This window comes from Callorhinchus milii, unplaced genomic scaffold (genome assembly GCF_018977255.1).
Source record: "Callorhinchus milii isolate IMCB2004 unplaced genomic scaffold, IMCB_Cmil_1.0 Scaffold9, whole genome shotgun sequence".
Classification (NCBI taxonomy): Eukaryota; Metazoa; Chordata; class Chondrichthyes; order Chimaeriformes; family Callorhinchidae; genus Callorhinchus; species Callorhinchus milii.
Genome location: NW_024704750.1, coordinates 22,703,001 through 22,730,408, shown reverse-complemented (window position 1 = coordinate 22,730,408; position 27,408 = coordinate 22,703,001). Strand labels below are relative to the sequence as shown.

Here is a 27,408-nt window from a genome sequence, read left to right as displayed (position 1 = left end):
TATCAAATTATTATTGTTAAAGTGGAGAAAATATTTATATAGCGCCCCTCGGGCAGGGTAGTGTCCCAGAGCGCTTGACAGTGGCGGATCATGACGCTGAGCAGGGGAGGGGGAGGTGATCGTAAGCACGGTGGAAGAGGGAGATCTTCAGGTGTGACTTGAAGATGGGGAAGGAGGGTCAAGGGAATTATTAAGGGAAACTAAACCGGGATGCCTTTTACTCTTTTTTTGGGCAGAAAAACGAGAAGACTGAATTCCTGAGTTTCTTTTACAAGCACTGCATGCATGTCCTCACTGCCCCCTTGCTGGCGAACACCACTGAGGAGAAGCCCAGCAAAGGTGAGCCATCTCCGTACAATGGTCAGTACCACCTTCAGTCTACCTTCAACCTCTAGCGTGCCGGTTGTAAAAGTCCTGTTTCTAATGGAGTCCTGTAGCTCAGTGGTTAGAGCACGCCCCTCACAAGTGATTAGAGGACCAGGGTTCGATTCCCAGATAGGGCGAAATGTTGGGCAAGTTTCCTTACTCCGTTCAATAAATAATAATAATAATTTGGTCACTTAATCAACGATTGTTTGTGTGACACTGCTGTGCGCAATTGGATACCGCGTTTCGCCCACAAAATATACAATCAATTCATTGACTTTGTCGTATATTCTGTGAGGCACTTTGAGATGTCTCACTGACGTGATAAGGCTCTGTATCAAATGCAAGTATTATTATAAAATAACTTAACACTTCTGTCAACTATTCTGCGGGGGAATGTAGTGTAATGAAAAGTTTTGCCCTACAGCTTTATTTTCAAGCTCTAGTCATGACTAATTATCAACACATTGTGATTGAATTTTGAGTTCCCAGCCAGAATGGAGACACAGGTTCCTGGCTATGCGGAGGGCAAGTTTAGGACAGACACCCAAGAAGTATTTCTTTACATAGTGGGCGATTAGCAGCTGGAAAGGGGGTTGAGGTCAGGACATTGGGACTGATTTAAGAAACGCCTGGATGCTGTGATGGGAATGCGAGGGTGGGTGTTCTGAGATCAAATGGGCCAAAGGGCCTCCTTTATCCTAACCTCTCGAGTGATCTCCACGCTGGAGAAGTGCTCATTGTCTTTTCGGATGCTTCCCGTCGCTTGAGTCTGAAACCTCTTTGCCCGTCCTTTGTGACAGAACCACAACTGGAGGCAATATCCTTTGATGCAGCCGCATGCAGTTCAGTGGGCTTGCACTGTTCAGCCTTGTTCCCCGTTTGTTGTGTGGATGGGGTCACTCGGGGGCTAAGTTACGTCAAAGCCTATTTTTACCACTTTCTTTTCATGTTGATTTTAAGTTGAAAGCTTTAGTGAGTCCGGCTTATTACGTGCCATTGACTGGTGCATCGGACCCAGTTTGCTCTGCGTGTTGCATCCATTTATCCTTGGCCGAGTGTGGAGTAGATTGTAAGAAGCCCCAGGGTGGTTCTTAATGGCTCTGAGTGAGCTGAGAGAGTGGGGGGGATGTGCAGCTAGAGCACTGTATTTTGAGGGAGAAAAGAAAGTGGGTGGGAATGGAGTCCTGTAGCATATTGGTTAGAGCATTCACCTCACAAGCGAGAGGACCTGGGTTCGATTCCCAAGCAGAGCGAAACCTTGGGAAAGTTTCCTTACTCCATACGCCTCTGTTTACCTAGCAGTATGTTGGAACCCAGTTGTCCGGTTGCTAGACAATTGGTGGATCACTTTGCCAAGGGTAATAATCCCTTCAACAAAATATATAATAATTTGGTAACTCAATCCACGACTGTTTGTGGGACACTGCTGTGTGCAATTGGCTGTCGCGTTTCACCCACAAAATATATAGTCAATTCACTTTACAGTGTATTCTGTGAAGCGCTTTGAGACGTCTCAATGATAGATAAGGCGCTGTATCGAATACAAGAATTATTATTATAGCACCTGTATTTTGAGGGAGAGAGGAAAGAGGTGCAAATGGGGCAGAGGATGAGGACCCATAATGTTGAAGTCTTAAGTCTTCCACAGTAGGGATACTCATTGGTTTGTCACAAGGTTTAAATGTTTGTGATTTAGAGAAGGCCACTTCTCTGAATATGGAGACTGAAATGACCTTTGTGTCTCAGATCTAGAATATAAGAGTGTAACTGGGAGCTTGAAACTGAGACGTTGGGATGCTTATTTCCCAGAGGGTTATCGGAATACGAGCAGACTTGCCAGGGACGGTTTTAAAATGGAATCGGGGAAGGGGGGAGGTGACCATAACCACGGTCAAGAGGAAAGTCTAAAGGCACGACCTGAACTTTGGGAAGGAAGGGGCAAGCGGAAAGATAGAAAAAGAGTTCCAGAGTTTCGAGATGTAGTGGCTGAAAGTGCGGCCGCCGATGGTGGAACGGAGGGTGACAAGGGACAAGAAGGAGGCCGGAGCCAGTAGAGGTATAGGGAGGTGCCAGGGTGTGAAGAGATTTGTACACACGCTCAACTACTGTCTAGCTTTGCGACGTGGCGATGCTCTGTCAATGCAAGTTCTCTCATGTGGCAGGTCAAGAGCAAAGTTGCTAGAGGTGAGTTGTTCTGACCCGGTTCCTTTTTTCCTGTGGCAGATGATTTCCAGACGGCACAGCTCTTGGCCTTAATTTTGGAGTTGCTGACGTTCTGTGTGGAGCATCACACCTACCATATCAAGAACTACATCATAAACAAGGACGTTCTGCGGCGGGTGCTTGTCCTCATGGGCTCCAAGCACGCTTTTGTGGCATTATGTAAGTCACGTGTTACTCCTCTGTCACCCACGCCCTCGCCCAGCTCCACTGGCCCCGTCCTCAGAGTTCAAAGTCCTCGCATTCAACGCCCTCCACCGCCTTGCTCCTCCCTACCCCTGTGACCTGCTAACTCCGTATACACCCGACCTTCCGCTCTGCAGGCTCCACGTTCCCCCGCCCGGCCCACTCCCTCTATCGGCGGTCAGGCCTTCAGCCTCTCTGCCCCCACCCTTTGGAACTCCATCCCACGTTCTCTTCGCTCCCTCCCTTGCCCCCTTCAAGGCACATTTCAAGACTCCTCTTCAACCGTGCCTTTGGCCAGCCTCCTATTCCCTCCCCTCCCTGCCCTCCACCCCTCCTGATTCCAACGTCTGCTCTAGTCCAAATCCCTGATTGTCCAGCGCCCTCCCGAAGTGAAAGGTGCTATAAAAATGTAATTCGTTGTTGTTAACTGAGTACAGTGACTTGCACTTGTGCAGCTACGCCTTTCACTTGGGTAACCGTCTAGAAGCACGTCTCTGCTACGCAATGGGAATTACCATGCGGAGAGGAAAAGGAGAGTTTGGGCCAAAGGGTACAGTCAGAGCCATGTGCTGGGTGTTTGGAGGCAGGGAGAGAAGAAGACATTTTGTGAGAGGGTTACATAGAGCAAGGGGGCACAGTGGCTGAAGTCTTGGCCACTGATGGTGGGATGGAGGGACTGAGGAGCAAGCAGGAGATGAGAGGTGAAGAGTGGGGAGATTGTGAAATGATTTGAAGGTCAGGAAGTAACCCTTTTGGGGGAACCAATCGTCCAATGAGGATTAGGGGGGGAGCTTCACCTTCCTCTCTCTCCCCCTACCCCCCCACCCCCCCACGCTCTGTGCTTGGGTGTGAGACGATGTGTCTGATTGTAGGTGCACTTCGCTTCATGAGGAAGATCGTGGGGTTGAAAGACGAGTTCTACAACCGGTACATAATGAAAGCCATTCTGTTTGAGCCAGTGGTCCGGGCGTTCCTCAACAATGGATCCCGCTACAACCTGCTCAACTCCGCCATCATTGAGATGTTTGAGTTCATCAGAGTGGTAAGTAAGCCTCCGTGTGGCTGAGTTAAGTGGAAGCACAGGCCCTAAAGCACAAGCCCACGACTGTTTGTGGGACACTGGTGTGCGCAATTGGCTGCCGCGTTTTCGCCCACAAAATACACAGTCACCTCCCACATCCATAATTTGCCTCCATCCTTCTGTGGCTGGGGAAACATTCAACCTGATTGCTATCCACTGACCCCCGCCATTGAAAACCTCAGGGGAGGGGTACAGTGTTTAGAGAATCAAGGTCAGCTGCAAAGACTTCTCTGGTCAAATTTCTGTCTTCTCCCCCCAATGTTGAGCACCTTGCTGGCACAAAAAAATGCGAACTGGGTGTGTGTGTCTCCCTCTAACTGTGTGTGTTTAATACCGATTTTGGCAGCTGTGTGGAAACCCATCACCGTTGCTTAAGAGCATCCAAACTAAGCTGAGATTTCCATGCCTCACCACCTACACATGGAAATCCCCAAGATAGATTGTTGAAATGGAATGCGCATCCTGCTGACCTAATTTTAATACTTTTATTAATATCTAATTTATGAATTCATTAGTGTTTAATACTTTAATTTTAATACAGTATTTACCTGCATCAGATAGCTCCCACGCTGAGCTGCTCAGATCAAACCGCTGATGTAGTTAAATCCATAAGATTAAATATGTTCACTTCTGTATCTGATCCCTTGGGTAGGTAAGGGGATCAGTGATTTATCTGGCGTTGTGCTGTGGGGCTTTATGGCTGAAATATTATCCTCTGTTTCACACAGGAAGACATCAAATCTCTAACGGCTCATGTCATCGAAAACTACTGGAAAGCACTTGAAGAGGTGGATTATGTGCAGACGTTCAAAGGTCTGAAACTGCGTTACGAGCAGCAAAGGGAACGGCAGGATCATTCAAAGCTCGACAGGTCAGTGAGTGGGGATGCTACATTTAAAATAATTTCAATGGTCCATGTTTTCCCCCCTATAGTGGGTAAATAGTAATCTTACCATAGGCACAGCCCCTTTCACGTCTCAAAACCCATCGCAGGGTGTAATGTTAAGTGAGGTGATTGTGTATTGTGGGCAAACACGGCAGCCAGTTACATGCCGTGAAACAACCCTGGAATCAGTATCCAATTTTATTTGGAGGATTTGTTAGCCAGGACTCCAGGAGAGAGAAACTCCCTTCTCTTTTCGAATAGCACCGTGGGATCTTTAACGTTCCATCTGAACAGGCAGACGGGACCACGGATTAACATCTCATCCGAAGGACCACAATTCCAATAATGCACGCTTCTCCCAGCGCTGCTAAAAGTACAGGCTTGAGCCACAGAATCCAGACCAGACAGTCACCAGTTTAGTTTATGGTAACCTGAGCACATGACTGCCTTACGGATAAAGGCTGTTAGTAGCTCTGGGTGTCGCACATTGGTGCTAACCTGCATTGGTGAGTTGTGTTGTCCTCGGTTTGCCCAGTTCTTTATTTATCTATCCTTTGCTGTATATTCGCTGCACCCTCTCGCCTCCCCCTGGCCCTAATTCTTTCTCCTGAAAGCAGCCACAGCTCACTGGGCCACACTGGCTGCCTTGCAGAGCCTTGTAGGACTGAGATGAGCATCGACAAGCCCAGCATTGTATCAAGCCCCACTCTGGCCCAGGAGATGATGTATCTGCTGGCCTGGGAATAAGACTGATAGAGCTGCATTGGAACAGAGAGTGAACACTAGGATCAAGCTTGGGAGTTTCTAACTGGACTGGGCTCCCAAGCTTGATCCCAGTGTTCACCATCTGTTCCAACGCATCTCGATCAGTTTTGCCCCAGGAGCTGAAGAGCTCCCTCCGACGGCCTTGTAGGGAAAGGCAGCCCTCAGCCAAGCGGAGCAATTCCTCCACCAGAGCTGCAGTTGGGCTTCGATGTCTCCCCTTTGAAAAATCAGCCAGTGCTCTTGCAACTTCCCTTATCCAGTGCTCCGTTACAATGACTGAACCTCCTGCTCCTGTGAAGAGCCACTTGAAGAACAACAACTTGCATCGATATAGATGGGTTCAGCATCTCGGAGCACTTAACAGTAGCAGACCCTGCCACCTGTTGCAAGGCAGCTCTGTCATGACTGTTTTACACGACAGAGACATTGCTGTTTACACAAGTACACAGGCACCACGCGCACGTGACAGCAATTACCTGGGAAGCGCTTTGAGAAGTTTAACGTTCTAACATCCACCTGAACAGGCCACCTTAACCGGCGCTCTAGCAAATGGGTGCCAGGATTTTTTTTTNGACCAGCCGAGTGTGTCTGACTCGTGGAAACCCATCACGGTGCTTAAGAGCATCCAAACGAGATTGAGTTCCACACATATATGTGACTTTGTGATTCACACATGGAAATTTCCATGAGGGTGGAATGGGCAGTCTTTGTCCCTCTCTTCTCTCCCCCGCCACCCACCCCGAGGAACGTACTACACACTGCTTACCCAATTCTGCAAAGCACTCGTCTAGAAAGAGCCAATGTTTATCATCATTATAAATTAATAAGTTTAATTAATAATTTGGAGTCCCATAGCGTACCGGCTAGTGCACTCGCCTCGCAAGCGGGAGGAGTTCGATTCCCGGGCAGGGCAAAACCTTAGGCGAGTTTCCTTACTCCACACACACGTCTCTGCTTACTTAGCAGCAGCAACAACTTGCATTTACATAGTGCCCTTCATGTTGGGATGCGTCCCAGAGCGATTTAAGGAACCTGGTTGTCAGTCGATTGGCAGTTCTCTTTCTGGGTTAATAACCCTTCAAAATAAATAAACAATGTAGTCGCTCAATCTGCGGCTGTTTGTGGGACGCTGTTGTGCACAATTGGCTGCTGCGTTTGCCCACAAGATATACAGTCAATTACAGTGTATCCAGTGAAGCGCTCTGAGACGTCTCGAAGACGTGATAAGGCGCGATATCAAACGCCAGAATTATTATTATTATTATTACCGGCCTAGGGCACAGGTGAAAGCGCACACAGCTTCGTGTTTAGGTTCTAACACGGCTCTCGTCTGCTCTGTGGTCCGCAGCATGCGCTCGATCCTGCGGAACAACCGTTACCGGCGCGACGCCCGCACCCTGGAGGAGGAGGAAGAGATGTGGTTCAACACGGACGAGGAGGAGCTGGAGGACGGCGAGGCGGTGCTGCCGGCCGACAGGTCAAAAACCGACGGCGAAATCGTGGACCATTTTGGCAAATTTATGGAAAGGAAAAAATGTATGGAATCTGCCGATTTAATTGTAAATTCTTTTTTTTCTTCTCCCCTCCCTCCCCCTCCCCTCCCCTCCACCCTACCCCTAATCCCCCCACCAACTCCCCACCCCATGACTCAACTGCAGGGATATGTAACGAAGCGAGTGGCTGTCGGGTTTGAGAAATGCTGTGTACACACTGGGTGAGCTCACGCCGCTCTTTCATTCAGTGCGAACGAGCCTCTCTTGTTTTTGTGTTGTGCAGGCAAATGCACACCTCGAGATTAGAATCCACTTTGCGTTCACCCAGCCACGGTTGGCGTTTTATAGGAGCGCACGGCCCATCTGTCTAGCCCCAAAATAACATTGCTCCATTCCCATGCTGATGGAGCGGTAGCTGAGCGCTCGCCTCGCAAGCGAGAGGACCCGGATTCGATTCCCGGGCAGGGGGCGAAAACCTTAGGCGAGTTTCCTTACTCCACACGCCTCTGTTTACCTACCAGTAAGACGGAACCTGGTTCTTAGTCGATTGGCGGATCCCTTTTCATGGGGTAATAATCCCTTCAGAAAAATATTGCAACAATAATAATTTGGTCCTTCAATCCACAACTGTTTGTGGGACACTGCTGTGTGCGATTGGCTGCCGCGTTTCGCCCATGAAATATACAGTCGCTTCGCATTACAGTGAAGCGCTTTGAGATGTCGAGCACGTGATAAGGTGCTGTTTCAAATGCAAGGATTGTTATTACTTTCATTCAGATGAGATTAAACTGAGGTCCCGTCTGCCTGCTCAGGTGGATGTTATAGGCCCCTCGACACATTTCGAAAAGAGAAGGGAAGTAACTGGAAAATCGTTGGCCAGGCCAGGCCTTGCCGACGATTTTCCAGTCACTTCATGGTTAGTTGCAGGACATAACAGTGCATTGCTGCATTCCCCTACGATTACTACACTTTACAGCAACCACCTGTGAATTGCTTGGAAACGTTTCGATATTTCTGGTGCTGGGTCACATGCAAGGAATGTTATTTCTCTCATACCCTTCCTTAAACGATTCCTTAGCCAAATAACGTACCGCTTGCACCGAGAGCGTTCTGACACCATCTGCTCATTCTAATAATAACAAGGATTATTATTCTGGTTCAGGGTCTTGCAGAACATTTTTGCTTTTCTTTTCGCATCTCCCGCACTTCCTTCAAGCGACTCGCTCCCTCAAGACGTCCCTCTTTGACCGCGCTTTCACTCATCTCTCCCCTCCCTACCTACCCCCTTCGGCTCCCACCCTCAGTGCGGGTGCCCAGGCGACAGCGTTCAACTCTTTGAGACATCCCCTCGACGTGAAGAGGCACTATGTTGCTAGGTTACCTTGGATTTCTTACAGGCAATATTACCGTGTGTTGGTTTGGCTCAGTTGACAGCTCTATTAGCCGTGGTCACAAAACTGGGTTCAAGCTCTGTGTTGGGATCTGAGTTTCTAGTCTTGACTGGCACTCCAGTGTAATACTGGGGGAGAGTGTTGGAGATGCTGTTGTTCAAGTGACAACACGTTCAGCAACAACCCATGACATTTACACAGTGCTGCTTACGTCATGAGGACGTCCTAAGGCGCTGGACAGTCAGGGATTTGGACCCGAGCTGGGGGTTGGGATCAGGAGGATTGGAGGACAGGGAGGGTGGGAGTAGGGAAGGTGACCAAAAGCGCGGTCGAAGAGGAAGGTCTTGAAGGAGGCATGGGAGGCAGCGAGGGGAGTAGCCTGTGGGATGGAACTCCAAAGTTTGTGGGCAGAGAGGCTGAAGGCCCGACTGCCAATGGTGGGCTGGGCGGGGGACGTGTAGCAGGCCGGAGCGTGCTGAGCGGAGGGAGCAGATAGGACAATATGGCATTAGCAGAAGTAGGGAGGAGCAAGGCCATGGAGGGCTTTGAAAGATGGACGTTAATCCAACAATCCTCCCGATCGATCACTCGTTCAGCTCGTGTTAATGTCTGGCTGAATTTTTTTTCTAAAGTTGTGAAATGTTTTTGAGATGTTTTGATGCTGGTAAAGCGCTAGCTATTACGATGGTCAGTTTTTACACGTTATGAGTTAATCTGCCAGTGAAACATGTTGGAAGATTTCAAGTCATTCTTTGGCTTTGTCCTCCAGTGAAGGACGGGGATGACAAGGAGGTCTTGACGAAGAGCCCGCTGACAGGCAGACAGAGCCCCAGCTTCAAGCTGTCTTTTACCGGTGCCAGCGGTGGAGGCGGCAAATCCAGTCTCAGCCGCCAGTTAGCCTCCGGGAACTTACTGGGGGCTCCAGCACCTCCCAGCTCACCCGGAACAATAGCCAAAAGCACACCTCACACGCCAGCTATTACTACCAAGGTACCCGAACGCTTTGCCATGACTTTCCTCATATCCTGGGACCTATTCCCACTGGCTTGTGATCGCTTGTTGCTCACGCGCTCAGCAAGCTTGTAGCATTGAATGTGGAGTCCTGAAGCATAGTGGTTAGAGCCCTCGACTCGCAAGCGAGCGGACCTGGGTTCAATTCCCAGCCAGCGGAACATTAGCCAAATTTCCTTACTCCACACGCCTCTGTTTACCCAGCAGTAAGTAGGAACCCGGTTGTTAGTCGCTTTCTAGGGGTGGTAATCCCTCCAAAAAAATAAATAAAAATTGTGTCACTCAATCCACGACTATTTATGATACACTGCTGTGCGCAAATGGCTGTTGCATTTCACCCACAAAATATGCAAGTCATCCACTTTACCGTATATTCTCTGAAGCGCTTTGAGATGCCTCAGCGTGATAAGGCGCTGTATCAAATGCAAGGATAATTATTAATATTCTCAAAACCCCTCTTTGGCATCACTTGTGACAATGACAAAATAATGGTGGCATCGGAATTGTGCTGAGATGGACAGAGGTAATGTACACTCAGTGTTCCCTTCTCACAATCTGTGGTCTCTCTCACAGGGAGGTATCATCGGCCTTGTAGATTATCCAGACGACGATGATGACGAGGAAGAGGAGGAGGAGGAGGAGGAGGAAGATGAAGAGAGGGACGAGAAAGAACAATCAACACCTTTGAAATCCAGGCTCGGGTCTTAATAAAGACCCCAACCCTTCCCGTCAACACCCCCACTACCACCACCACCACCATCTCTCCCCTCGGCCTTAACCCTGCGATCTCCCAACAGACTTGCTTAAGACCACCTGAACTTACGGTGGTGTCCCAAGCTGTTGCTTTGCGCAGGGAGAACGTACGTTCGTGTGGAATTCTGCTGATCAAGTGCCAATACAACTGAAGTAGGAAAAACAAAATATGAGGAGGGAAAAATTCCTCTGGTCTGAAGAGGAAGCGGATTGGAACTCGCTGACACCCAAGTGATATCCAGGCTTTGACCTCACTCTACCCCTTTCTCAGGGAAGGAAGATCTATATTAAAAAAAAACTGCAGCTAAGTGAGGGTGGAGCGTTCTCGAGTACAGTGAAGCTTGCGGGACTCAGCTTTCCAGGCCAATCGTTGGGGGGGGTGGGGGACAATTGTCCACAGGAACCCTGGCCGATATCTGCTCCGATCCTCTCCGGTGGGAATTCCTGCCCGGAAATACGCCAGCAGTCTTTGGTGTTTTCTTTTCCCCATTTGTTGTTCAGAAGACCTGCCTTCGCATCGTACTTTCAGGAAACTTTTATCGCAACGGGAACTAAAATGGGGAGTGGGGGGGGGGGCGGGGGGAGGGAGAAAGGTTTTAACTGCACCTCAGTAGGGGCTGGGGAGGAGAGTGAGTGGGGGGGGGGGGGGATTCCTGCGAGGAAACCGTTCTCTTTTTAATCTTTGCCCTGTAAAACTGCAACTTCTTTTTTTTTTCGGAAACCCTCCCTTGCGGCCAGGAATTACAAAATTGAGTGGAATTCTAGACGTGATCATTTCTTGTGTCCATACCTTTGCATTTTCTTTCATTCATTCATTCTCTCTTGCTCTCTCTCGCTCTCTCTCTCTCTTGAGTGTACACCTACCTAGTTGTTTAAGTATATTTGGGACCATTAAAGATACTCTTTGATGTAAACGCACCTCTCTCGGAGCTGTGCTGTTCAGCCGTTTGTTGCGAGATGTGGGCACGTTGTTTGCGTATCGCACTGATCAATCAGCCCGTTCAGCCGTGTGGGGACGGGGGTGGCTCGGTTTTGTGTGTAAAACGCGAAGCCTGTTGTACTGTTTGAGTGCACAGCACTGTATCGATGACAAATACTTTTGTGAATGAATTCTCTTTTTTTCTAATACTGAATTTTATGTTGGTGGCTTGTGTTAAGACATTCTCCCCCCAACCCCACTCCTCCCCCCCGCGACCACCCACCCGCTCAGGGGAATTGTTCAACCCCTTTTGGCCTGAATTACTGCACAGCAACGGTTAGAACAGAGACGGTCAGCCAGTGGAAGCAGAAAGTGTTCAAAAAGCAAATTGGATCGATTTATTTTAGGAAATAATATCTCGCGCAGTCTATAGTTTAGGACACGACATGTTCATGTGACTGCCAGGATGGTGGAAGGCAAACTGGGTGGACCTTGGTCTTTCATCCAGCAAATTCTTATGTTCTTAATTCAAATTAACTGGCGGAGGATGTGAAGAGTTAACCATACAATTACCACATACCGTTTGATGAGACTCCAGGGAATTGAGATGATAGTGTATGGCTCCAATGCAAAGAACTCACCCAAGCCTAAGCTTGACAGCCTGAGTGACCTCCAATTTCTATGTACAACTGGGTATTGTTCAACAAATCTTTCCCTCTCCACTCAATCTACCAAACCCCTAACATCCCTCTCGCTGCTTGTCTAAGAGCATTTTACCTTAAAACTTAAAGTGGTGAATTTCAAAGTTCTCCTAATCTCTGCACAGTTAAGTATTCTAAACTGGAGGTCTTAAGGCTATGACTCAAAGGAATTTGGGGGGCTGAGTCGTAGCTCAGAAGCGTATTTTCACGGTAATTAAAAATGTCACGTTTGGGCCACTGCCGTGCGCAATTGGCTGCCGCGTTTCTCCCACAAAATATGCAGTCAATTCGCTTTTCAGCGTATTCTGTGAAGGTCTTGGAGACCTGGTAAGGTGCTAATATCAACTGCAAGGATTATTATTATTATCGGATCTGCCTGAATCCAAGTTCTTGTTTCAGATTGAAGGCTTTGCGTTCATTTCTCTCTTATCAGAGCTGTTGCTCAATAGGAAGGAAAAACGGTGAGTTCCCCAGTATACAGCCAGCTGGTTAGATAGACGCATGATGTGGGGGGAATATATAGCAAGATTGTTTGTTCCCATCCTGGCAGACGTTTAGCAGGAGCAGAATACACTGTTGCTTGGCCTAACACACAAAAGGCGACTTGTCTGGGGCCTGAATGGCTTTGTGCTGTGATAAGTGCCCATTTCTGAGCAGCCTCAGCCAGGGTTCTCGGATACAGATTCAAGATCCACATCGGGACTTTGGGCTCACAATCTCGGCTAATAATAATACTAAACCTTGCATCAGACGCGTCAATCCGCTTAACAGTATATCCTGTGAAGCGCTTGGGGATATCTGAATGACGTGATAAGGCGCTGTATCAAATGCAAGTCCTGTATTATTATACAGCGCCTTATCACATCGTTCAGACGTCTCAAAGCACTTCACAGAATATACTGTAAAGTGTAGTGACTGTGTATTTTGTGGGCGAGACGCAGCAGCGCATGATGATGCACAGCAGCGTCCCACAAACAGTCGTGGATTCAGTGACCCAATCATTTTTTGGTGGGGGGTGAGGGATTATCATCCCCAGAAAAGCGATCCGCCGATCGACTTAACAACTGGGTTCCTACTTACTGCTAAGTAAACAGAGGTGCGTGGAGTAAGGAAACTTGCCCCTAAGGTTTCGCCCCCTGCCTGCGAATCAAACCCGGGTCCTCTCGCTTGCGAGGCGAGCGCTCTAACCACTGAGCTACAAGTCCTACGTCGGCACGTTGGGTTTGCATTCTTGGCTGTCGCCCCAGCTCAGTACGTGGGGGAAACAACGCATTGTCGGAGGTGCCACCCTTCGGCATGAGATGCTAAACCAAGACCATTGTCTGCCTGTTCAGGTGGATGTCAAACATCCAGCGTCGCTATGGGAAAAGAGATGAGCTCACGGGCCAACAATCCAGATAATGTGGTGGTTACGTCAAGGCTGTTTGTGGGGACATAGCTGCGCGCAAATTGGCTGCCACGCTTGCCTGTAAATACACAGTGGCTGCTGCATGTTGAGACTTCGCCGGCTGTAGGCACAATATCAAATGCAAGCATTGTTGTATGTTGTGATGCCGGAGTGATCTCTGGATTGATTGTGAGCCAGGAATGATTCCATTGCAGCATTACCTAACCTAGAACCACACAGATTGACACACACACACAGAGTGCCGGAGGGGATGCTCTTTGTGTTGCCGTCTCCTTCACCTCCTCTCCTTACCCTGCCTCAAAAAGCTCACCTTGACCCCGTCTTTGGTTAACGATCTCAATTCAACACTTCACACGCGCACACGAACACACAAACAGATACACACGAACACAGGCACACACACACACACACGTACACAGACACACACTCTCAATGATCTATATCTTCCTTGTGAATTGCCTCAAGCCTTTCCGCCAAAGTGAAGCTTTCTAAGTGCTGCTTCAGTAGCAAGAAAATGGTGGTTCCTGTCCGGTGTAATACAGAGCGATAGCTTTCCTCATGTCAGACTGACCCAAAAAAACACATGTTTAGCTTCACCGAGCGAGATCAGCAGCTGCCTTACCTGTATTGCAGTAAAGTGAACTCGGTTTTATTGTGAGGAGAGAGGGCAATGCTGCTGTCTTGATCTCCCGCAAGTCAACAGGTGATATGGATAAACTTGCACTTGGTATCAGCCGGACTCAGTCCCTCGCACTCTCGCCTGAGCTCAAGTCCAGGCTAACACCAGTGCAGTACTGGGGGTCAGCTGTGTTTCAGATGAGACAACATGTTTGCATGGGACGTTCTCCCCACAGGCACCTCCTTAACCCTCTCTGCACTGATTTCCCACTCTCACCAAATTCCTGTTGTAGAGGCCCATCTCAGCTCCCTCCGTTAAGCGAGACATTAAACACAGCTCTTGTCTGTCTGTCTTCGGGTGGACGTTAAAGGTTGAGTCGCACAATTTGGAGGAGGAGATGGTTTTCAGGTATCTAGTGGCTGTGCGAGCAGTTTGGAGAAATTTTAAGTACCTATCTATTGTAAGTACCTATCTATTTTGAAAGCCATGATCGAATCTGCTTCACCATCCTTACAACAACAAGAAGATTACATTTGTACAGCGCCTTTCATGTCGGGAGGACGTCCCAAGGCCCTAGACAGTGTACAGCATTTCAGACCCGAGCTGGGGTCAGGGGGGAGAAGGGAGGGGAAGGGGTTGGCCGATGGCATGGACGAAGAGGAGGGTCTTGAGGCGGGACTTGAAAGAGGCAAAGGAGGGAGGGGGCGAGCGAGGCGGACTGACTGAGGGATGGAATTCCAGAGGCTGGAGGGCAAATTGGCTGAAGGCTCTCCCGCCAATGGTGGGGCAGGTGGAGCCGGCTGAGCGGAGGGAACGGGCGGGTTGGTCTCAGAGGTAGGGTGGGGCGAGGCCATGGAGGGCTTTGTAGGTGAGGACCAGGATCTTGAACTGGATCCTCTGAAGGATAGGGAGCCAATGGAGTCGGGCGAGAGTGGGGGAGATGGGGTCATGGAGTTTGGTGCGGGAGAGACACGGGCTGCGGAGTTCTGGATTATCTGCAGCCTGTGGAGGGGAGGAGTTGGGTAAACAGGCAGTTTCAATGGACGTTTTACAGAACGGAAATTTTCAAATGTGACATATTTGTAATTATTAAGAAACCTCAAACCACAGTCGCCTTTTAAATCACTTTGACAGCTTATTCTAAACGACCGCAATAAATTACCAGCCTCGGCATTTGCTTTCTCCCACACTAAGCTCCCGTGCTAATGAAACTCAGCGTTTATTTAAGGTGACCGGCCAGATTGTAGCTATGAAGTTGGTTAGGGGCAGGGCAGGTGGGTTTAAAAGCTTGGCTAATTCTGCGCCTCTGGCTGTTCTCCCAGTTATGATGAGGCGAGCGAGGGAGGGAGGATGGGCGAGAGTTGGCACTGTATCTTACCTGAAATGGAATGTGTTTAAGGTGTTGGTGGATTTATTCCCATTCTATTATCGAAGCAATTCACAGGGATTACTGTAGAGTAGGGACTATTGTGTAGAGTGTAGTAACTATAATCTGCATTTTACCCACAGCCACACGTTGCATTTATATTGCGCCCTTCACGAAGAGTAACAGATTTGGGAATGGAAGGATTATTATCTAAGGAGCTCCAGTGGGGGAGCGAGCCCCAGCGCAGACACGGTGGGGAGAGAGAGAGAGAGAGAGAGAGCAGGGAATGGGGTTAGAGTTAGAGAGCTCCGGTGGGGGAGCGAGCCCCAGCACAGACACGGTGGGGAGAGAGAGAGAGCAGGGAATGGGGTTAGAGTTAGAGAGCTCCGGTGGGGGAGCGAGCCCCAGCACAGACACGGTGGGGAGAGAGAGAGAGAGTTAGAGAGCTCCGGTGGGGGATCGAGCCCCAGCACAGACACGGTGGGGAGAGAGAGAGAGCAGGGAATGGGGTCAGAGTTAGAGAGCTCCGGTGGGGGAGCGAGCCCCAGCACAGACACAGCTGCACATAGTTCTGCAGTTTGCCTTCATTGAGTTTCTTGGACGCCCTGTATAACTATGGCAGTGAAAAGGTTTGTTGTCGGGTGTTGCCGAGGGAACCGCTGTGGGGAGGTGAATAACAGTTTTGTTTTGTGAACAGGAACAGTCGCAGCCACCGTCATGACTTGCTGTCCCTTTTTAGACGCAGTAATTTGCGCCCGAGCTGACTGCTTCCAAAGCCTCGGAGTTCCTTGACTCGTCTCACCAGAGAATCGCAGTGCGGATGTGCTGTGTGTGTGTCTGTGTCTCTGCTGATTTTCGGCTCCTTACTCGCGTGACCAGATATTCCTCGCCCTGAAACTCTGGAACTCTCTCCCTCAATCCGTCCGCCTCGCCCCCCTCCCTCCCCACTTTCAAATCCCACTTAAAAAAAACCTTCCCGTTTGATGGTGCTTAAGGTCACCCCCCCCCCCCCCTCCCTCTACCCCTGGCTCGGGGGACAGACCCCGCCACCTTCAAGCTCTCCGGGACGCTACCCCACATGACGTTGTTGTTGGTGGTGTAGCATTTAATCAATAATATTAATAATTCTCGCATTTGATGCAGCGCCTTATCAAGACGTCTCAAAGCGCTTCACAGGATATACTGCAAAGCGCAGTGACTTTAAAATCCTTTAAAATCGCCGCAAAGAAAACAGAGAGGGACCTCAGGTAAACAACTTCCCGTCTTTCGGGTGAGACGTTAAAACCGAGGTCCCACCTGCCTGTTCAGGTGCACATAAGAACATAAGCTCAGGATCCCACGGTGCTACAGTTTCCCAAATAAATAAAAATTGCTCGCTCGGTCCACGGTTGTTTGCGGGAGACTGCTGCGCAGAAAACACGTGCTGCATCTCTTCCAAACACCCACTGCCGCTGTTCATTTCAGTACTGCCCTGAGAGAAGAATCTGCGGAAATCTTGATCCCTAAACGGCTGAGCTTATTCTGGATCTGATTTTCATAGCCTTTAACGTAGCTTGCAGTCAGCTTCTGAGCGAGAGCATTGAATTCATTAGGACCTCCCATATGTTCCCGCTCTCAGTACATCTGCCTTGCTGTTGACACTGGGGCTAGTGAAAGCGAACAGGAAATTGCCAGTGACCCCTGTGACTACTGTTTTCATGACCTGCACTTAGATCCAGATTTCAGCGTGTGCAGTACACATTCTGTCTGAGCTGGAAAACTATTAGCTCTGCCTTGCTCCCCGCGGCTCTGTGTTTTGTTAGGACATTTCCCACATTAAACACCCGCGCTCACTAGACCTTGAGAGACGTGTTAAACATGTCCGCTCCAGCGTATGTTAAAAATTCCATGGCATCGCTGGAAAAATAATAAGAAGAAAAATGTTCGGCTTGAACAAGCAAGACTGGACATTGCTTTAACACCATGACTTTACCTGTTTGATTAATAATAATCCTTGCATGTGATGTAGCGCCTTACGACGTCTCAGAGCTCTCGCAGAATATACTGTCGAGCGGACTGTGTATTTTGCGGGCGAAACGCGGCAGCCAATTGCTCGCGGCAGTGTCCCAGTCGCGGTGTCAAACCAAGGTCCTGTTCCTGTTTGCCTGTTCAGGTGAACATTAATGTATTCAATGGCACGACTTGAAATCAGAAGGGAATTTCTCTTAGTATTATTATTATTATTATTACCTCCAGCTGCTGTATTAATGGCCTGGAGCTATCTCTGGAATTTCCACGCGGAGGTGGGATGCACGGAATTCCCAGCCTGGTTTGGGTACTCTTGGCCATGGTGATGGACATTGTTTCCACGTATGTCAGACACCCCTAAAAATATGCCCTGGAGTTCTCCATCCTATTGGTGGTTTGGGGCTCCTGCTTGAGCTGCACCTGGTTTGCAGTGTTGCTCTGCCTCCTGCAGGAGGCGCTCTTGCATTGCTAAAGCAATTATCTTTGGCCCAAAGTCCTGAAACAAAACAACTGAGATCTCCACATACTTATGGAATCCACACTGGAGTCCTATCGCCTGGTGGTTGGAGCGCTCGCCTCGCAAGCGAGAGGATCTGGGTTTGATTCCCGGGGCTGTGGGGTGGGGGGGTTAGGGGGGTGGGGTGGGGTGGGTGGGGGGGGGGGGGGTGAAACGTTGGGCAAGTTTCCCTACTCCACACACACAGCTCTGTCAGTAGGAACCCGGTTGTTAGTCGATTGATGGATCGCTTTCCCTCCAAAATAACACCTCGAAAAAAAATGCGGTCACTCAACCCGCGGCCGTGTGTGTGTGTGTGGGGGGGGGGGGGGGGGGGAGGGGGGGGTGAGGGGACGCTGCTGTCGTGCGCCATTGGCTGCCGCGTCTTCGCCCACGAAATACACAGTCACTACACTTTATTCTGCGAAGCGCTTCGAGACGTCTCGACGGCTTTGATAAAAGGCGCCGTATCGAATGCTATTATTGATCGACGACGGTGACGGTGAAGATGATGATGACGGTGATGGTGAAGATGATGATGATGGTGAGGATGAAGATGATGACGGTGATAATGAAGATGATGGTGACGGTGACGGTGAAGATGATGGTGACGGTGATGATGAAGATGATGACGGTGTTGATGATGATGATGATGGTGACGGTGATGGTGATGATGAAGATGATGGTGACGGTGATGATGACGGTGATGATGATGATGGTGACGGTGATGATGACGGTGACGGTGATGATGACCGTGATGATGATGACGGTGACGGTGATGATGATGATGATGGTGGTGATGATGATGATGGCGGTGATGATGATGATGGTGACGGTGATGATGACGGTGATGATGATGATGGTGACGGTGATGATGGCGGTGATGATGATGACGGTGACGGTGATGATGATGATGGTGACGGTGACGGTGATGATGATGGTGACGATGATGATGGTGACGGTGATGATGATGGTGACGATGATGATGGTGACGGTGATGACGATGATGATGATGATGGTGATGGTGACGGTGATGGTGACGGTGATGATGATGATGATGATGGTGATGATGATGATGGTGGTGGTGACGGTGATGATGATGATGACGGTGATGACGGTGATGATGACGGTGATGATGATGATGATGACGGTGATGATGACGGTGATGATGATGATGATGATGATGGTGATGATGATGGTGATGATGATGATGGTGATGATGACGGTGATGATGATGGTGAACGCTGTTGGTGTGATGATGATGATGATGATGACGGTGATGATGATGATGATGACGATGATGATGATGATGATGACGGTGATGATGACGGTGATGATGATGATGATGGTGGTGGTGACGGTGATGATGATGATGACGGTGATGATGATGATGGTGACGGTGATGATGATGATGGTGACGGTGATGATGACGGTGATGATGATGGTGACGGTGACGGTGATGATGACGGTGATGATGATGGTGACGGTGACGGTGTTGATGACGGTGATGATGATGGTGACGGTGACGGTGATGATGACAGTGATGGTGACGGTGATGATGATGGTGACGGTGATGATGATGATGATGGTGGTGGTGGTGGTGGTGGTGCTGATGATGAAGGCCCTGCCCCGGGCAGGTGCTTGCGATGCTCACTGTGTACGGGAGGAGGCGCCCCCTCCGGCGGCTGTCACGTGACGGGCTCACCTGGACCCCGCCCCCTCCCCGCCCCGCCCGGCGCTGATTGGCCGGAGAAGCCCCGCCCCTCGGCGGCGCGGGCGCTGATTGGCGGAGCGGCCGTCAGTCAGACTGGAGGGGGCGGGTCACAGCGCAGCCGCGGCTCCGGCGGCGCTTTGTTCGCAGCTCCGCAGCGGCTCCGCAGTCACAGCGGCTCCGCACCGCCACCACAGCGGCTCCGCACCGCCACCACAGCGGCTCCGCACCGCAATCAGTAGCCGCGCAGCACCGTTGGGGGGGACGGGACCCGCAGCCGCTCCGCACACGGACTACTCCGCACAACATTGGATCTCCGCAACGCAGCCAAAGCCGCAGTGCACACACTCTCTCACACTCACTCTCTCTTACACACTCACACACACTCTCTTACACACTCACACACTCTTACACACTCACACACTCTCTTACACACACACACACCCTTACACCCCCCCCTCAGTCCCTCAGTCCCTCAGTCTCTCCCCTCAGTCCCTCAGTCTCTCCCCTCAGTCCCTCAGTCTCTCCCCTCAGTCCCTCAGTCTCTCCCCTCAGTCCCTCAGTCTCTCCCCTCAGTCCTCAGTCTCTCCCCTCAGTCCCTCAGTCTCTCCCCTCAGTCCCTCAGTCCCTCAGTCTCTCCCCTCAGTCCCTCAGTCCCCTCAGTCCCTCAGTCTCTCCCCTCAGTCTCTCAGTCTCTCCCCTCAGTCCCTCAGTCTCTCAGTCTCTCACTCAGTCCCTCACTCTCTCCCCTCAGTCCCTCAGTCTCTCCCCTCAGTCTCTCAGTCTCTCCCCTCAGTCCCTCAGTCCCTCAGTCTCTCCCCTCAGTCCCTCAGTCTCTCCCCTCACTCTCTCCCCTCAGTCCCTCAGTCCCTCAGTCCCTCAGTCTCACCCCTCAGTCCCTCAGTCCCTCAGTCTCTCCCCTCAGTCCCTCAGTCCCTCAGTTTCGGGAACTTTTCTGCTTTTGGAGAAAACAACTGAAAGTTTTGTCAGAAACGGTTTCTGCTCCAAAAGCGCAGCTCCACAGAGAGAGAGAGAGAGAGAGAGGGGGTCGGGGGGGCTTCACCCCCTCAGGGCCGCACAGCACAGCCCAGACCCCAGACCCCAGACCCCCGGCCCCGGGGGGGCCCCGCACTGCCCTCTCCACACACACACACACACACAGAGCCGCCCCGCGGGGGACGGACGATGGATGTGACCATCTCGGAGCTGTTGGCGGAGTTCCTGAAGAGCCCTCTGGTCACCTGGGTATGTCCCCCCCCCCGCAACCCCCCCCCGCAACACCCCCCGCAACCCCCCCCGCAACCCCCCCCCCGCAACCCCCCCCCCACCGCAACCCCCCCCGCAACACCCCCCCGCAACACCCCCCGCAACCCCCCCCCCCGCAACACCCCCCCCCGCAAACCCCCCCCCGCAACCCCCCCCGCAACCCCCCCGCAACACCCCCCCCCACCGCAACCCCCCCACCGCAACCCCCCCCGCAACCCCCCCTCACCGCAACCCCCCCCGCAACCCCCCCCCCCCCGCAACCCCCCCCCCCGCAACCCCCCCCCCGCAACCCCCCCCCCGCAACCCCCCCCACCGCAACCCCCCCCCCCCCCCCCCCCCCCGCAACCCCCCCACCCCCCGCAACCCCCCCCTTCCCCCGCAAACCCCCCTCCCTCTCCCCCCCCAAACCCCCCTCCTCTCCGCCGCAAACACCCCCTGCCTCCCCCCCCGCAAACCCCCTCCTCTCCCCCGCAAACACCCCCCCCCACAGTCTGCGCTGTAACTTGTCACCATTGAGATCTCAGTACTCAACACCTATCTGTAACCTTAACTGTGTCTGTGTTTGTCTGTCTCTCTTTCTGTGTGTGTCTGTCTTTCTGTCTATGTGTGTCTGACTGTCTCTCTGTCTCTGTGTGTGTGTGTCTGTCTGTCTCTCTGTGTCTGTCTCTCTGTCTGTGTGTGTCTTGTCTGTCTCTCTGCCTATGTCTGTCTGTCTGTCTGATGTCCCAAGGCGCTGGGGTCGGGAAGGGGAAGGAGGGAGATCGAAAGCACGTTCGAAGCGGAGGGTCTTGAAGGGGGTGAGACAGAGGGACTGAGGGATGGAGTCCCAGAGGGTGGGGGCTGAAGGCACGACGACTGTGCAGAATCCACTGTATTTTGCCGACAAAAATCCCGAAATAACTTAACTTTTCATCTCTGAAACCGTAACTATTTATTATCTCCGGATTGTCAGCTCTCCGTCCACTTTGTAGCTTTTTAAAGTGTATATATATATATATATAAAAGCATTCTCCATCCAGATTTGTAAACCTTTGGAGTAGATATTTATCTCCGGAATTATAACTGTGTTGTGCGTGTAAATTAAGAATAAAATATAAATAAACTCCCCCCCCCAGAAATGTACATTCCTCATAGGAACAGGAAGAGGCCATTCAGCCCCTCGAGCGTGCTCCGCCATTCTGTAAGGTCATGATTGATCTGGACCTCAACTCCAATTGCCCCCAATTTGCCCCGTATCCCCTGATACCCCGACTCGACCTCAGTCTTGAAAATGTGAATGGCTCCCGGGACCAGACGTTTGGGGGAGGGAGAGAGTTCCAGACTCCCACTCCCCTTTGGGGTGGAAAAAAAAGCCTCCCGATTTCACTCCTAAATATATGGTATATGATAGATTTTCCCCCCCTCCTCACCCCCACCCCTTCCTCCGGGTCCCCGGTGTTCTTTTTATGCATTGTATGCAACGAAATAACTACAGTAAAATCCACTTTCGTCGCAGATCAAAACCTTCGGGCCGTTGGGAGGAGAGAACGAGGAGAAAGGGGCCGTGTTTATGGACTTGGTGGATGGAGTTTTCCTGCACAATATAATGCTGCAAATGTAAGTCTCTGTGTGTGTGTGTGTCTCTCACTGTATCTGTGTGTGTATCTCTCTGTCTGTGTGTGTGTGTGCGTCTCTGTCCCTCTCACTATCTGTGTGCGTATCTCTCTGTCTCTGTGTGTGTGTGTGTGTGTCTCTGGCTCTTTCTCTCTTTTGGTCGGGGGGGTGGGGGGGGGTTGTTTTGCTATTTAACGGTTTGAATTCTTTAAAACAAAGCTAAACCACATCCGGACTTGTTTAGGACCTGTAGTTATGAGTGGCTGCAGGAGAAATAAAAAAAATCCCTGTAAATTCCCCCCCCTTCGCTCTCTCTCTCTCTCTCTCTCTCTTTCTCTTTCTATCTTGAAATGTAAAGCAGTGATGCAGGATTACAGCATGGCAGCGTGGCTCCCCCCCCCACCCCTCCTCAGTGTAAGATAGTCTCAGGCTGTGGGGCAGACAGAATTGGGTCGAAATAGATGGATTTCTGTGTTTGAGAAGTGAAAGATTCCGCTTTTGCAGGTGTCTGAATATGACGTTTCCTGTCTCCAGCCACAGCCTCACTCGCACACCATCTCACTGTTTCTTAACAGTGCGTTTGAGCTGCATCTTGTGTGTGTCTGTCTGTCCCTGTGTGTCTGTCTGTCCCTGGGTATCTGTCTCTGTGTGTCTGTCTGTCCCTGGGTATCTGTCTGTCTGTGTGTGTCTGGCTCTGTCTGTCTCTGTGTGGCCGTGTGTCTCTGTGCGTGTGTCTCTGTGTCTGTCTGTATCTCTGTGTCTGTCTGTGTGCGTGTGTCTGTGTGTGTGTGTGTGTCTATGTCTATCTGTGTGTGTCTCTGTCTGTGTGTGTGTGTCTCTATGTCTGTGTGTGCTCCCAGTAGCACTCAGAAGAGGTTAGAGACTGCTCACCCCCTTTTAAAACTAACATGTGAAGAACCAGCAACACAGAGCACGAGTTCAGACGCAGGGTTGAAGGTGTTTGACGAGAATAAGTCTGTGTGTGTCTGACTGCTGCCCTCCATTCTGCTCCCCAGGCACTAAAAGTTAGCTTGCCAGTTACAGGCTTGGCAGCCAGGCTCGCTCTCCCTCTCCAACCCTCCCTCCCTCCCTCCCCTCCCTCTCACTCCAACTAGCATTTAACCCCCTGGGGACCACAGTGACACCAAGATTTACAGACTTGCGAGTGACACAGATGCAGAGAAACTCACACATCACAGACATTGTGTGGTGGCTGTGCTCAGCTCAGTCAGTTATATGGTTTCAATTCCCGGCAGGTCAGGGCGAAACCTCGGGCAAGTTTCCTTACTCCACACAGAGCCTAATAATAATCCCTCCAAAACAATAATAAATTGGTCATTTTCAACCCACGGCTGTTTGTGGGGACGCTGCTGTGCGCAATTGGCTGCCGCGTTTCGCCCACAAATATACCGTCAATTCACTTTACAGCATATTCTGTGAAGCGCTTTGAGACGTCGAGAAGACGTGAAAGGCGCTATATCAAATGCAAGGATTATTATTATTATTATTAATCATAATAGTGGTAATAATCCTTGCAAAGGACTTCACGGGATACCTGTAATACACTGTGATACACTACTGCGCACAGCAGCGGCCCCACAAACAGTTGAGCGACCAATTTTTTTTAACGATCCTTTTGGCCTCATTTACCTGCCACTCTCCCACCTTCCCTCCCCCTCCGAGCACTCCTTTAAATGAGTCCTATTGAGAGGTGCATCTAGTTCCCTCTTGAAGGCTAACTTGGATCCGATCCTGATTGTATCAGTGGATGAACTTGACAAAATTGTATTATCGGGGGGTGAGGGGGGGGGGGGTTAAAAGAGCTGGACAGAGTGGGGGAGTGTGTGGTTTCTGGGGTGGGGGTGAAACACTATCTCGCTCTCAGCTGGAGTCGGAGCTGGGTTCGGAGCTAAGCTGCGATCAGACACTTTCTCTCTTCTTTCTCCCCCTCCCTCCCTCCCTCCCTCCCTCCTTCCCTCCCTCTTCCCTGGCCTTGTGAGAGGGGAAGAGCAAAACATTCCCACCAGATAAAAGCTGGAGGAGGAGGAGGAGGAGGAGGACAGAGTAGAGAGGAATTGCATTTGCGATTGCTGAAATAAATGCTGGAAATGTTACGTATAGAGATCGTTTGGAAACGTTTCAAAGTCAAGTGGCTCGTAGCAACTAGGAATGCCGTGAGTTCAAGCTCCACATCGGGACTTTGAACTCACAGACTAGGTGTGGGAGAGAGAGAGTGGGGGTGGGGGGGGGGAGAGAGCGTGTGGGGTGGGGGAGGGAGAGAGACGGGGGGGGGGGGGAGAGACGGGGGACGGGGGGGGGGGGGGGAGTAGGGAAGCAGGAAGACACTCCATTGCATTATCAAACATGCCGTCCTTCGGATAAGATGTCTGTGCCCTGTTTGTTAAAGAGCTTGAAGGGCTGGTCGGGAAAAGAGAAGGAGTTTCTCTCTCTCCTCTCTCTCTCCTCACACACTCTCTCCCCCTCTTTCTCTCCCTCTCCCCTCCCTTGCCCCGATGTCCATGTCGCTAATCCTCCAGATAAATTAATCACTCACTTTATGACTGTTTGTGGGATGTTGCTGTGTGCAAATTAGGCTGCCTGTAAAATACACGGTCGACAACAACTTGCATTTATATCGCGCCCTTCACGAGCTACATAAATACGTGGGGTAGCGTCTCGGAGGCGGTTGACCGTGGCGGAGTCTGACCCCGAGCCAGGGGGGGAGAGGGAGGGGGCAGGAGACCATAAGCACCATCTAAATGGAAAGGCTTTATGCAGGATTTGAAGGTGTAGACGGAGGGGGCGAGGTGGAGGGATTGAGGGAGAGAGTTCCAGGACCTTGGGGCGCAATGGCTGAAAGCGCGGCTGCCGATGGTGGAGCGGAGGTGGTGGGGGGAGCGGGGGGTGCGAGGAACAGACAGGAGGCCAGCACCGAGTTCTGGGACGCTACCCCTCGTGAGGGGGCGCTGTGCGGTGTTAAGTCGCTGGATCAAGTGCGAGGGTTATTATTAACTTAGACACTGCAGCGCGCGCAGCTCCTGTTGTTCCCGCGTGCGTGCGAGGAGCCAGTCGTGTCGCAGTGTTAAGCCCCGGGAGTGACTGAGTTGCTGTTATCCCAAGCACCGGCTTCGGGGTCTTGTCCGAGGGCTGAAACGGTCTCCGAAGGGGACTTTTAACTGGGAAAAATCATTGGAATCTCGTTCCGCGGCAGCTGGCGGCCACGTCCGGCGCAAAACAGCTCCTGCATTTGCTTACAAGACGCAACGACCTTCAGCTGAGACATTAAACGTTAGTCCCGTCGGTCTGTTCAGGTGGATATTATAGATCCTGTTGCGGTGCTGTTGGGAAAAGCTATGGCAGTTTCTCTCTCTCTCTCTCTCTCTCTCCCGGTGTCCTGGTCAAGATTTCCCAAAGATCCACGACAGTTTGCGGGGCGTTTGCTGAGCGCAAACTGGCAGGGAGGGTGCCCGAAGATGGGGTCGAAGAGGAGGGTCTTGAGGCGTGACTTGAAGGCAGACAGGGGAGGGAGCAGGGCGGCTGGACTATGGGATCGAGCTCCCCGGGTGGAGGCGGAGAGGGTGTAGGCTAATGGTGGGGCCGGGCTGGGCCAAGCCGGGCGGTGGGGACGTGAAGGAGGCCGGAGCCCGCTGAGAGGACGGAGTGGTCGATATGCGGTCAGCGGGTCACAGAGGGAGAGGAAGGGCTTTGAAGGTGAGGGCGAGGGTTTTTGAACTCGATCCTCTGGGGGGATGTGGAGCCAGGAGATGGTGGGGGTGATGGGGTCACGGAGGCGAGAGAGTGTGACTGAGCCAAACTGACACCCAGCAGCAGCTGCGAGAGCCCTGCATCCCGCGTTTAATTATGGATGGGTGGGGGGTGGGGGTGGGATGAGAGAGAGAGAGGGGGGTTGTTGATCTATACTGTACAACCCAAACCTTGTGCTGGTGTCTGGAGTGAAGTGAAATTTGTAATCCGCTAAAACTGACGGCAGATGAATTGTGTTGCCTGTTGTTTTTTGTCATGTAAATGATGTAATGAGTCTCTGAGCCCATTGTTTACACGATGGCCCTGGGTGTGAGTACACAAGCCTCATTGTGTCCTGATGCTCTGTCTCTCCCTCCCTCCCTCCCTCCCTCCTTCCCTCCCTCCCTCGCTCGCTCGCTCGCTCGCTCGCTGACTGCTTCTGTTCCTCCGAGACCCGGTTATAAATTCATGAGCTGCTCGGAGAGTTGGTGGGAGATTGACGTCCCGATGATTCAGAAGGACACAGACTCTCAGGGACCTTCAGAGAAACTCCACAACTATAGATGATGATGATGATAATAATAATAATAATAATAATTTGATGCAGCGCCTTATCGCGTCGTTCAGCCATCTCTAAAAGAGCTTCACAGAATATACTGTGAAGTGTAGTAACTGTGTACTTTGCGGGCGAAACGCGAAGGCCAATTGAGAGCAGAAGGGACCCACAAACAGTCGTGCATTTAGTGACCCAATTTGTTTTTGTTGTGTTTTTTTTTGGTGGAGGGATTATTATACCCGGAAAGCGATCCAATCAAATATCAACCGGGTTCCTATTTACCGCGGGGTAAACAGAGGCGTGTGGCGTAAGGAAACTTCAGCCTCTGGCCGGGAATCGAACCCGGGTCCTCTCGCTTGCGAGGCGAGCGCTCTAACCACCGCTGCGCTATGGATCTCCACAATAGTACGAAATAGTTCAAAAGTTGCTCCAGCTGAACCACAGAGTAAATATTGATCAGGGTTTAGAGATTGGGTCAGGATGGCTCTCACGGTCACTCTTCTAACCTTTCACTAGAGTCAACGGTTTCCCTCCTCAGTCTGTTCCTTCACCTCCAGAGGGTGGGTCAGGGTCAGGACTGATGAATCCAGGAAAGATTATCCTCTGTACAGATTCTGTAGAGCCCTCGCTTCGCAAGCGAGAGGACCCGGGTTCGATTCCCGGGCAGGGGTGAAACCTTAGACAAGTTCTACACGCCTCCGTCTACCCAGCAGTAAATAGGAACCCGGTTGTTAGTCGATTCGCTTTCAGGGGGTAATAATCCCTTCAAAGAAACACGAACAATTCGGTCACTCAATCCACGACTGTTTGCGGGCAATTGGCTGCTGTGTTTCGCCCGCAAAATAAAGGGTTCCGTTGCGAACCCAT

At 51.1% G+C, this 27,408-nt stretch overlaps 3 protein-coding genes across 5 annotated transcripts in view; 2 read left to right on the top strand and 1 right to left on the bottom strand.

The window, feature by feature from the left end:
• The window catches only part of smek1 (SMEK homolog 1, suppressor of mek1 (Dictyostelium)), a 42,978-nt gene extending 32,248 nt beyond the window's left edge, over window positions 1-10,730 (top strand). Inside the window, exons 9-15 of one of the 3 annotated variants that reach the window (XM_042338046.1) lie at window positions 249-360; window positions 2,593-2,751; window positions 3,648-3,817; window positions 4,585-4,727; window positions 6,856-7,043; window positions 9,161-9,381; window positions 9,976-10,730. In XM_042338046.1, the coding sequence (XP_042193980.1) occupies window positions 249-360; window positions 2,593-2,751; window positions 3,648-3,817; window positions 4,585-4,727; window positions 6,856-7,043; window positions 9,161-9,381; window positions 9,976-10,110 (1,128 nt within the window). In that variant the 3' untranslated portion in view covers window positions 10,111-10,730. Of the gene's footprint in view, window positions 1-236; window positions 361-2,592; window positions 2,752-3,647; window positions 3,818-4,584; window positions 4,728-6,855; window positions 7,044-7,165; window positions 7,222-9,160; window positions 9,382-9,975 lie in introns of those variants that run through there. The other 2 variants (XM_007910127.2, XM_007910128.2) reach the window with 2 other exon arrangements.
• Window positions 10,731-14,431: 3,701 nt separating this feature from the next.
• LOC121849692 (putative protein TPRXL) lies at window positions 14,432-18,288 on the bottom strand (the record flags this gene model as incomplete). Its single annotated transcript, XM_042338148.1, has 3 exons — window positions 14,432-14,485; window positions 17,007-17,064; window positions 18,167-18,288. Coding segments are annotated over 3 exons (234 nt in total), but the record flags the coding sequence as incomplete, so codon positions are not given.
• A 2,119-nt stretch (window positions 18,289-20,407) lies between these two features.
• The window catches only part of LOC103189667 (protein Daple), a 33,727-nt gene continuing 26,726 nt past the window's right edge, over window positions 20,408-27,408 (top strand). The window contains exons 1-2 of the mRNA XM_042338147.1: window positions 20,408-20,627; window positions 22,144-22,244. Coding sequence (XP_042194081.1) covers window positions 20,568-20,627; window positions 22,144-22,244 — 161 coding nt within the window. The 5' untranslated portion in view covers window positions 20,408-20,567. The remainder of the gene's footprint in view (window positions 20,628-22,143; window positions 22,245-27,408) is intronic.